Source organism: Athene cunicularia (genome assembly GCF_003259725.1).
Source record: "Athene cunicularia isolate RWA chromosome 18 unlocalized genomic scaffold, athCun1 chr18_part1, whole genome shotgun sequence".
Lineage (NCBI taxonomy): Eukaryota > Metazoa > Chordata > Aves > Strigiformes > Strigidae > Athene > Athene cunicularia.
In genome coordinates, this window is record NW_020799123.1 from 5,821,191 (window position 1) to 5,832,041 (window position 10,851).

Here is a 10,851-nt window from a genome sequence, read left to right on the forward strand (position 1 = left end):
TGTCCCGCGCAGGCGCAGGGTGGCCTCGGCGCTGTGAGGAGGAGGAGGAGGAGGAGGGGGCAGAGGAGGTGGCGGCGGCCGCGGCCATGGCGCTGAACAGGAACCACTCGGAGGGCGGCGGCGTCATCGTTAACAACAGCGAGAAGTGAGGTGCCATCCCCTTCTCCCCTCCTCCGGCCGCAGTCGCTGGGGGATAGCGAGGAGCTGCCTCCCCGCCGCCTTCCTCCCCCCTCAGGGGCAGCGGTTGTGTGGGGAGAGGCGAGGGGTGCCGTGGCTCACGTGGTTCCGAGGGGAAGGGGGGGTGGGTTAACCCTCTCCGTGCCGCCGTGGCTGGGCGCGTCCTCCCCTCTTTTCCCTGCGGGGTAGGGCTTGTGCCTATTCCCCTGCCCCTGGGCTTTCCCGAGGGGAGCTCTGCTGGGCCGCTCCCCTCTGCAGGCTGGCGGCCCCCCCCGCCTGCTGCCGGCTCTTACCGCTGTCCCCAGCCTCTTCCCTGAGTGCTCAGTGAGGGCTGGCAGAGCTCAGTCCCCAGCCAGGTGATTCGGGCCTGGACCCAAGCCTCGCCCCTCTGTCGCTACCCGGTGCTGCGGGAGAGCTGGGATGCTGCACCTGCAGTGTGTCTCTGTTCAAGAACTGCCCGCTGGGCAAGCGCTAGGCCGTCCGCCCGATTTGGTTTGCTGTTTTCCCTTCGTGCTCATCTCTCCGTGTGCTCGGGAAGGAGCAGCAGTGTTGAAAAAAGGTGCTGGAATATAACCATGGAAACAGAAAGCCTCCACAGAGCTGCCTCTGTCTGCATGGCAATGGGCTGTTCTCACCCTCTGTGCCTGCCAGCATTCTTCGTTTCTGACATGGCACTTGCCTGCTTCTGGGACAAAGGGAGTAGTTCATTCTTCAGGGCTTCTTTCCATGAGGCCAGTGAAACATTGGTATAGGAATTCTGCACCTGACTTCCATTTGGGATGTGACCTTTCTCAGAAGAATTTAGTAAGATCAACTCTGGGACTTAAATTTGCGTTTGCTGAAACAAGTCACAACAGCTTGTGTTGCTGTTCCCAGTTGCCAGCCTGCCTCAGGTCAGGGATTACCTCTCACACAGGAGCCCAGGCTGCTTGTGATGGTTGATTGAGCTGATACACCGCACACGGAGCAGAGCTGGTGGCCCTTGTGCCCTTCTAGAGCTTTTGCTGGAGGGTCAAGTACTTCCTAGCAGAAGGGAAAGGCGAGTGACTGAGGATGGTAGCATGTAAGCTGCCAAAGATAAAGGTAGTAGAGATTTTTTTCAGATTTAGGGATTAGCGTCCCTAATGTGGATGCTGTTGTGTTAATACAAGTTACCTGCTCAATCCGTACAAGGGTATGGCACTGGTTTTATTGAGGTCGATTTCTAATTGAGAATTAAGGAGGCAGTGCACACAACGCGGGTTAATGAAGTCTAATGGCAAGAAAGGGGGGTTCCTCTTGATCACATTTTTGTGACAGAGATACTTAAGCTGTGGTTAGACCTTCAACAGCCGTGTTGTGTAAGCCAGCCTGAGCAGTTCCTGCTTAAGCAGTCCTTCCTCTGTTGTGTTACTTGTGGTGAACCAAAATGGGGAACTGATCTGGAAATGCGATGCAACTTTAATAAATAAATAAATATATGTCTTGATATCTTGATCAGTTCAGCTGACTAGATTAACTGCCTGGCTCTGCAGACAGCGGTAGCTACACCAGCACACCAAGGAGGGAACACAAGGCTGAGAACAAGCAGCCAGTACTACTTAAGCTGCTACTGCCAAAAAAAAAAAGAAAAAGCAAGCCAGACTGATTTTGTCTGCCAAGCACTGGCCTGAGGTTAAAGGCAGTTTTGGTAGGTCAGTAAACATATGCATATTGCAGTTCTGCCTTGAGCTGTTACCCTGTAACATCATGTCTCCCCTCATCTTGTTTGCAGCATTTTGATGACCTATGATCACATAGAAATTACTTTCAGTGATATTGAACCTATGCCAGATGCCTTCAAAGGGACCAAGAAAGGGAGTGTTTTCTTGACTCCCTACCGAGTAAGTAGTCAAAGGCTTTATCTTGTGGAAGGAGATAAAGGCTCTTTGCAATTCTGTATTTAAATGTTCTCCATGCATGAAAGTCCGGATAATCTACTACCCCTTGAAGTATGGCTCATCCTTTCCCTCTGGAGAGCATTATGAATTCGTTGCATATCCTATCTATTTGTCAGAAGATAATAAATCTGATTAGTTCTTATGCAGACAGCTGTTTAGTCCATCAGGCGTCTTGAAGATTGGAAATCAGCAATGGTCTGGAAATGCTGAATGCAACAGCACAGCTACTAAATCATAGCTGTGTGGAGTAGCAAGTTCTCTAGAAGCTGGGAGGAGTATTATCTGACCAAGGGTAGTCTTCCTGGAAGGCTTTATTGCCTTGAGACTTCCGTTTACCCTTGTGGCTGTTCTGTGTAGCTTTTGGCTTGCAGAGCTGACGAGGAGCTTCAGATGTGGGAGGGAGTTTCAGTCCATTGAAGAGTCTCTTCAGATAATAAATCAGGGCTGTGTTTCCTCTTTGTTTTAAATACTTTGTAATGTTATTTTTTTTTCCAGGTTATCTTTATATCGAAGGGAAAGGATGCTATGCAGTCTTTCATGATGCCCTTTTATTTGTTGAAAGATTGTGAGATTAAGCAGCCTGTCTTTGGAGCAAATTATATCAAGGGTACAGTGAAAGCGGAGGCAGGAGGTATGTATAGTACAGATCTATGTTCTGTATCTTGGTACAACTACACGATTCAGAGCAAAGTGTAACTGAAACTAGATACTGACCAAATGGGGTTTTTAGTACTGCTAAAATGTGTTTGTTTCTTTGAAACCAGCAGCTAAAAATATTCCCCTTATCTGCTCCGTGTACAGTTACAATGAGCAGATCTGTTCTGCAACTAATCTCACTCCTGCCCTCCGTGCAGGATACGAAGTTCAGCCACCCAGGTGATCTCACCGCATAAACATCAGAGCAGAGTCAGCAGGAGTGACCATGTCCTTTTGCTTTGGTCAGTTGGGGCTGGCTGTTAATTCTGCATCCAGCTGCTCCTGTGCCAAAGACTCACGATCCTTTCTGGATCTGTTTGGGTTTCCAGGTGCAGATCTCCAGAGTGCTGTTCCCTATTATCCATTTCTTGTGCAATTCAAGGAAAAGCATGCTGTTGGTCTAGTGCATCTTAGTGGTAAAAATGACCCTTGGAAGAGAAGTCTTGGTCTGTCTTGAAATTAAGGAATCTTCAAGGGCCAGTTTCATATATGTTTAATGAGAAGGTTGTGATAGACATTTTCAAGAATAATTTTTTAATCACCGTTTTATGCTTCCCCTTTTTACCAAAGGCACATAGTTCAGTAAGCTCTTTAATTCTCAACTTGATTTAGTCTAGTAGTTGTGGCACTGAAATCACAGTGCAGTGCTTAGGAGGGTTCAGTCTGTAATCCTGAAATTGGCACTGTAGCTTCTGTACGGGAGCAAAGTGGGACCATCCAGTTTGAGAGGAAGCCCGAGCAGTAGTGACAAACTCTAAACTCTGTGAAAGGCAAATGGCTTTAGCTAAATCTTTGTGAATTTTCCCCCAGAGGCCACCTCTTCTAAAAAGGATGTTTCTTTAACAGCCTTGAGAGTCTGGTTTAACTCAAAAGACTCTTTAATCTACATGTCCCTGTTTAAGCACTGACACGGCTTCTGCTTTGATGCATTGTTGGGACTCTGGGCTTTGCCTGCTTTCTTTTTTTAGTCTGTAATATGAGATGTCACTAATTTTTTTATTATTATCCTGACTTGAAATATCTTCTAATGAATTTATGTGGACCATGTTTTTTATTAAGCTCTTTGCTTCATTGGGCACTCGAACTCCCAAACTAATTTATAGCTGACAGTTAGGTGTAGTTGCAGAGGCTTTTTAGCAAACAGGATTAACAAAATCCCTGTCTTCTGCACTAATCTTACACAAAGCTAGAGCAAATCCAGTGCTTCTGATAGCTTGGTCTGTTGGCAGCTGGTGTGGTAGCAGGCACAACTTCAGAAAGCTTTTGAAGGTCTCCCTTACTGATGTTTCTTCCTCAGGTGTCTCTTGACCTGAAAATACCCCAATATGAATTTTTCTGATAATAGGGGAATTTTGCCACTTTATCAGCATGGGTTTTTTTTCCCTTGGATTTCTGGGATAAGCTCTTTAAAGAATTATATACAGGGCATCTGTAGATAAAGCAGGGAAACTAAATAGCATTGGAATGGCTTCTCCTCGCTTCTGAATTCTGTCTTTCTTCCCTGCAGGCGGTTGGGAAGGATCTGCCACATTCAGGATGACCTTTTCAGCTGGGGGTGCTATCGAGTTTGGGCAGCGTATGCTGCAGGTGGCATCGCAAGGTATGGGAGTCTGGCAAGGTCTGCCAGACAGTTCTGTCGTTTCAGGAGGCCTTGCCTTCATCTTGCAGCAAGGGTGGTTTTAGGTTGCAACAGGTTGGATTCAAGTTTCAGGTTTCAAGAAACAGCGAGTTTCAGGCTGTATTTGGAACTTGTTTGCTTTAAATGATATTTTTTTTCACATCCAATGAACAGCAGATTTATTAGGATGGAGGTGTTTGATTTCAGATAAGGACAGATAAGTGTGTTGGAGTTCTTTGCCTGCATTTGATGCAGGCTTGATGTTTTGATGAGGTCAACTTATCTTTACTTTTCCAGTCTCCAGAGGTGAAATACCCAACGGAGCTTACGGCTATTCCTATATGCCAAATGGATCCTATGCTTTCGCACCAGCTGCAGCTAATGGGGGCTATCCATACCCCCCTCCACCTCCTGGTAAGTCTGGGAATTGAGGATGGGCCTTATTCTCATTATCAAGAGTTAAAGTAGGTAAAAAGGGAAAGAAACACACATTTTATGTAGTCTTGTAGATTGGATCTGATGCCTTGTGCAGCTTTTATTTCTGAGGTTCGTTATATTTGCCTTTGGCTTGTTTTGGCTGTATGCTGTGACCCACCCAAAGGAGTGAAGTCTTTTGCTTTGTTATTTCCTCTCCTGACAGAGTTTTATCCTGGCCCTCCTGTGGTGGATGGAGACATGGGTTACATGCAGCTCCCACCCCCGCCCTACCCTGGGCCCATGGAACCCCCCGTCAGCGGTCCAGACCTGCCCACCACTCCTGCAGGTGAGAACCCTGTTCAGGTTAATTAGCTTATTGGTTTTGTTACCCATGAAACAGACGTTGTTTCTTGTCTGTTATCTACTGGGGAACTTAGAGTCAATTTAGAAGCTCTACCTAGAAGTTAACATTGTTTAGGGGAGGAATTAGGGAGCTCCTCTAGTCTCCAGCCTTGTATATCCAGCTCAGTCTGGAGGGCATCCAGGGTAGATACCATTAGCAGATATTTTGCAGCTGGATTTATTGTTGTGACAAAAAGAATACAGTTTGTGATTCTCCTGTCATGATGATCTTGCTCTGATAGAGAATAAGGAGAAATTGATGGTGCAATGTGTTTCTTGTCCATTTTAGTTAGCAAATGTGGCTTTGGTGATATTTGCTCCCCCTTCCTCCATTTCACTCTAACCCGATTGCTTTTGCTTAAACAATGTGGAGATGAGTGTGGAAATATCAGTCTCATTTTTAATGATTTGGGATTTATTTAAATGATTTTTGAACATGGTCTTGAAAGGTTTGCAGGGGGGTGGGGAGGGGGGGAGAAGGGCTTTTGTGGTTAGACACAGCCATAGATCTCTCACAGTTAAGGATATTTGGATAACGATTTAACTTCTCTCTTTGGTTTGAATAAGCAACCAGTCATCTTTAAACTGTTATTTGGAAAGTGGCACTGATCCAAATGGTTGTATAAGTTTTTTGTGTTCTGCAGAAATAGACGATCTGGATTATCTTAATAAATTACCATGTTTATAGTATGAATCTCCTGAGCTGCTGTAAACTTGTGCTGATTTTTGTTTTGTCTTGTGTTTTCACTCCCAAGAGGGATGGTTTGTTGACTGCTTTTTTAAGGAGTGTTGCCTGTATTTGGGCAGAACAGCTGTTAGCATTCATTTGTTGGCCAACAGGCAAGTCCCAGGTGACACTTCCAAACCAAATCTTGGTCTGTTTCACTTGGGACTTCACAGTTCTGTGGCAACTGGAAGAGATAATGCTCAGTTGTGTTGTAGCTATTCTGCAACTCAAGTGTTGGTCAAATCGTGCTCTGCTAGTAACATTCGATGGCCAGGAATATGTGAAGCTTTTGATTGTAAAAGTTCTCTGTGTGTTACCAAATCTGTAACTTCTCTTTCTATGACAGCTGAAGCAAAGGCTGCCGAAGCTGCTGCCAGTGCTTACTACAGCCCGGTCAACCCACATAATGTCTATATGCCCACGGTAGGTTCCTGTTTGCAGTGTGAGCCCAAGTGTGTGTTTAGCAGTTCTTTTTCTCAGTGGCACAGCAAATGGTTGGACTAGATGATCTTCAAGGTTTTTTCCAACCTAGATGATTCTGTGAAAATTTGTCTGGCTTGATTTTGGTGGTTTGTTTTGTGGGGTTTGGGGTTTTTTTTAGCCATGGATTGATGTTCTTTTTTGGTCTTTATTTCAGGACCAACCACCCCCTCCTCCATACTTCCCACCAGAGGACAAGAAAAACCAATAAACTAACATGGCACTTCCCCACAACTCATTGCTTTCTTACTTCCCATTTTGGCAGAATCTTGGGGCATGGTCCATAGTGCTGAGGAGTAGAGCCTTCCCCCAGGGCACAGAGCTGTCTTGGACTCTGATGGTAGATACGTGCAGAGCAAGGGGAGAGATTTCGGCAGCCTGGGTTACCTCGTAGACCTCTGAGGGTTTACTGTCCTACCGCAGTATTCCCTTCTCCCTGTGCATGGCATCGCTAGAACTGGAGGTTCTCTTCACCTGTGATTGTTTCCCTTATATCTTTTTCTTTTGATACTTAATTTATACCTCTTAGAATAAGCAGCTGCTTCAAACTGATGATTAACTGCTCATGACGTGGAAACAAGGCTCTTGGTGGGGTGGGGGGTGTCTTGAATTTACCTTAGTGTGCAGCCAAGAGCATCTCTGGACACAGGGATGTCTGAGTGTTCCTCTCAACCCAGAGTATTGCTTCCAGCTTTTTTCTCTGCTACTGAGAAAGGGCTTCAAAGGAACCTCTGGGATCTCAAAGGAAATAGATATCTGTTACATTTTTCAGATACCTGTTAAACTTTCTTGGGTTTTTTAGCTGTCATTCCTGACAATCATAGCAGTCTGGTAGCCCTCCAAATTTTCCTGCTGTGCACTGTGTATGATGATGCTGATGAGCTTCCCCTCTTAAGAAAACATACTACTCTTTACAGGGTTGATTAGTAGCATCTAACTTGTTATCATATGGGAACACTAATTTTCTGTTGTCTTTTTTCCAGTTAAATATGTGGGCTTGAGATTGTTAAATCCTCAATATTCTCTTCATAATGCACTTTTTTCTTTGCTGTAACACAAGTTACACTTTTCGGCCAGTGAAGCATCTTATTGCTGTGATTTAACTGGTGAATTAATAGCTAATGGGGAGAAAGTAGTTGCTTTACTTCTGCCCTGGAAGCACTTGAGAGAATATGCAAACTGTTGGAATAAGCTGTTGGGTACAACTGAGCTGCTCATTTGAATGTTGTTTAATGCTGTTAGTGTTACTGGATCAGCTGTGAATTTAATTCCCAGTAATTTGAACATGAGCTCCTTGAACTGAGGGTTCAGGCATTTCCTTTCCGTAGCATTGATTCATCGATCTCACTAGCAACGACTCCAGTATGCAGAACTTCTGCAGGACTGATCAGAATCCAGGTTGTAGAACTTTGCATTGTACAAAGCTTTGCGCAAATCAGACTTCACTGACTTCTGACAGCTGTGAGAGAAAATCTGTCCCAGCAAGTGTGAAGAAAGATCATGTGCTAGGAAACTGCTGAGACTTGCTGCATGCAACCTGCTTGGAGAGAAAAAAGGTCCACCTCTTGTTTTCTTTTTGTTTGAGTCTAGCTGATTAATCAAATTGCTACTGTCTGTGCACTGACTTTTCTAGAATTGCTACTGCAGTGATGTAAAGAAATGGTTATTTTAAAAAAAAATATTTATTTTGAAAATGTTTGATTAATATATTAATGTGAAATGACTTTTGAATGCAGATTTGTTTTGCCAAGACTGTGAAGTAAAGAGAATTCAGCTCAAAAGTTAAAGTGTTTGTGCATTTCCATGTGTGTGAGTGGGCAAACTTGGTGACTTGGTAGCATTGGATGGAGAGAGGGAGAATTAAACAGCAAAGTAACTTGGATTTTGTTGCTGGCTCCTCACTGGTGATATTAGTTGATTGATTTCTCTCGCCTGACTTTGCTGGATGAAAATAAGACATTAAAATCCGTGTAAAAGCTGCAAGAAGTAGTTGAGGGATGCAGCATAGTTGTTGCCTCTATGTCTCTAATTAGAAGCAATCTATAAACTTATCCTGCGTGTGTGTGCAGAGGTGCCTGGGTAGTTCTGCTGAGGGAGGTCTGAGCCCCCTGAGTGGTGGTGGCCGGCAGTGCCAGACCCTTCCTCCCAGCACACTGAGGGGTGTCAGGGCAGGAGGGGGGACGTTCCCCATGGGGTCTGATCCTGGGGCTGCTGAGATCAGGCAAGTCCCTCCGGTTTGAGCTGACGTGTCAAGCAGAAGTTGCTCAGAAGCTGCTCTACAGGTACCATCCAAACCTTGCCTAGCTTCATTCCTCTTCCTAGCTGCCACGAGCTGCCTTAGTTCTCCTGAACTCCCCGACCAACTGGGGTGGACATTTTCCAGCTTCTGCTCTCCTCCTACATCACTTTTGACTCTCACGTCCTCCCACATGGCTGTTTTACTGCATTTTAAGGCTGGCTGAGCCACTTTTTTTTTTTTTTTTCCTGTAGCAAGAAGTGGGTGGGGAAGGAAAGCATTGAGAGAAAAAACGTTACAGCCCAATAGGAACCTAATAAATCCTGTTTTGTGAATTAAATTACTTCAAATTGAGGTTTTCTGAATCACATCACTCCAACTGTAAGATACTGCAGATACATCTCTGTACTCTGTTCTGCTTTAAAATGGCTCCCTCCCAGCTACCCTCTCCTCCCAGGCAGATAATCCTAGAAAATAAAGATTGCATGAAGTTTCCAGGTCTCTTGCCCAGCACCACTCACCATGCAGTTCTCATGCCAACAATCAGTACAAACCCATGAGGATTTTTTAACTAAGTGTGTGTGTGTGTGAGGAAAAAGCATTTAGCTATCTGCTCTGATGAGAACTTGGCTCCGTGGTTCAAGCTGACTGTCTCTTCCACTAATGTGGACAAGTGGTAAGATCTGCAGAGAGGCCATGAGGTTTGCTGCCTGGAAAAAGGAAAATATGTTGAGCGGATGAGTCAGGCTGGAATAAATGAAATATTCCTCTCCTCAAGTTGGGCATTAGTGAGCTAAATCAGCAGCTTTTGAGCTGTGCACTTTTTTCAATGGTTTGTCGGTGAATGTTCCCGTTCCTCCAGGCTAGAGCTTGGCATGGTCCGTGGGGTGGTGAGGAGCAAGCCAAAACAGATTGATCATGGTCTTCTCAGTGTGTTTGGAGTGTGCTGATGAGTGGTGAAGCACATTCTAGGAGTGCTGGAGCTGTGGGGCCAAAAGGCCGGGCAAGACACCCAGTCAGCAAGGCTCCTGCAGGTATTTGGTTGAGTGGAGCAGCATAATTCAGAGGAGTGCAGATTTTGGCTGGTGAGAATCCCTGCCTTGGTTGTTAAAACCTGTAAACCCAGGTTTGGCTTAGATATTCAGGACTTGCTGCCGTCTCCCTGATGAGAAACTGGAGCTGTACTCTGCTTTGGAAAGGACTTAGAGGGGGTGGAAGGGTCAGCCGGTCCTGCTGCCCACGAAGATTTTAAATATTAAAGCAGGGAAGTGCAATTGAAAGTCTGCTTCTGCTCTGGAAGGAATAGGGCAGGAGGAAATGTGCATTAATACCTCTCCAGATCTGGTCCCTGCTTGAATGATTAATCAGCTACGCAGCAGAAAGGCTGTCATGTGAAAGCTAGATCAGCACCATTAACTTCCAATATTTGGATGGTTTTACACCACTGAAGGAAAAGAGAGGGCATAGGGAACAGTTAGTGTTGGATCCAGTTAATTTTTTGGCATAGACAGATTGTCTGCCACCATGTACAGTTCTGTCTCCCTGATGTGACTTAAGTTTTGCATTTGTAAAGTCACCCACTGCACCCTGTGCCTGCTTCCCCACCCGGAATACACGGCTATTTCCCTCCTTCAAGAGTGTGGCGTAACTAGGTATTTCTAAAGTGCTTTGAGATCTTATGCAAAAAACTGTTACTGCAGGAGTTGCAGGTACTACTTACAGGTTTTCTACTATCGGCTTTGAAATCTTGCTGATATCCCTGGGGGTTGGGGAAGGTCTTCACCGTGGAAGGACAGGGCGTGTGAGTGCTTGCCCAGGATTGCCTCCAGCAGAAGGAAGACACCAAGCCCTCCTCCTCCTCCACACCATTCTGCCCTGATTTTACCTAGAGCAATCCTGCTTTGTGTGACATACTACCAAAAAGAAAAAAATTTAAACCAAATCATTATTTTGCATTAATTTCTTTGTAGCTGGGGGGATGCGCTGAGCAGTCATAGGGACTGCGCCTGCCTGCCCCGTGTACGTGTCTTCCTTTGGGGACGGCGAGGGCTCCCCACTGCTCTCCGAGCAGTAGATGGTCAAATTGCATCTCTGCCACGTGATGGACACTGTGATTTATGAGCTTGCACGCTGGCTCCCTTCACAAGCGCCGCTGGAGGTGGCAGGAGGCGTGGGGTGA

General features: G+C 45.6%; 1 protein-coding gene across 2 annotated transcripts; it reads left to right on the forward strand.

Annotated features, from left to right (window-relative positions):
- Nucleotides 1-8,217, forward strand: WBP2 (WW domain binding protein 2). Of its 2 annotated transcripts, none has more exons than XM_026861102.1 (8): nucleotides 1-145; nucleotides 1,931-2,039; nucleotides 2,592-2,727; nucleotides 4,300-4,392; nucleotides 4,708-4,824; nucleotides 5,051-5,173; nucleotides 6,303-6,379; nucleotides 6,594-8,217. In XM_026861102.1, exons 1-8 carry the CDS (start codon nucleotides 87-89, stop codon nucleotides 6,645-6,647), a joined length of 768 nt encoding a protein of 255 aa, XP_026716903.1. In that variant the 5' UTR covers nucleotides 1-86; the 3' UTR covers nucleotides 6,648-8,217. The 2 variants fall into 2 exon arrangements, with proteins under 2 accessions (XP_026716903.1, XP_026716904.1); XM_026861103.1 differs by having other exon boundaries at nucleotides 20-150.
- Nucleotides 8,218-10,851: the final 2,634 nt, after the last annotated feature.

What these genes read in the sequence shown, in the direction of transcription:
- WBP2 (XM_026861102.1), top strand. Translation starts at nt 87, where the DNA reads ATGGCGCTGAACAGGAACCACTCGGAGGGCGGCGGCGTCATCGTTAAC. An exon ending in TTTTCTTGACTCCCTACCGA is followed by an intron (nt 2,040 to 2,591) that starts GTAAGTAGTCAA and finishes TTTTTTTTCCAG; the next exon opens with GTTATCTTTATATCGAAGGG. An exon ending in CCTGCCCACCACTCCTGCAG is followed by an intron (nt 5,174 to 6,302) that starts GTGAGAACCCTG and finishes TTTCTATGACAG; the next exon opens with CTGAAGCAAAGGCTGCCGAA.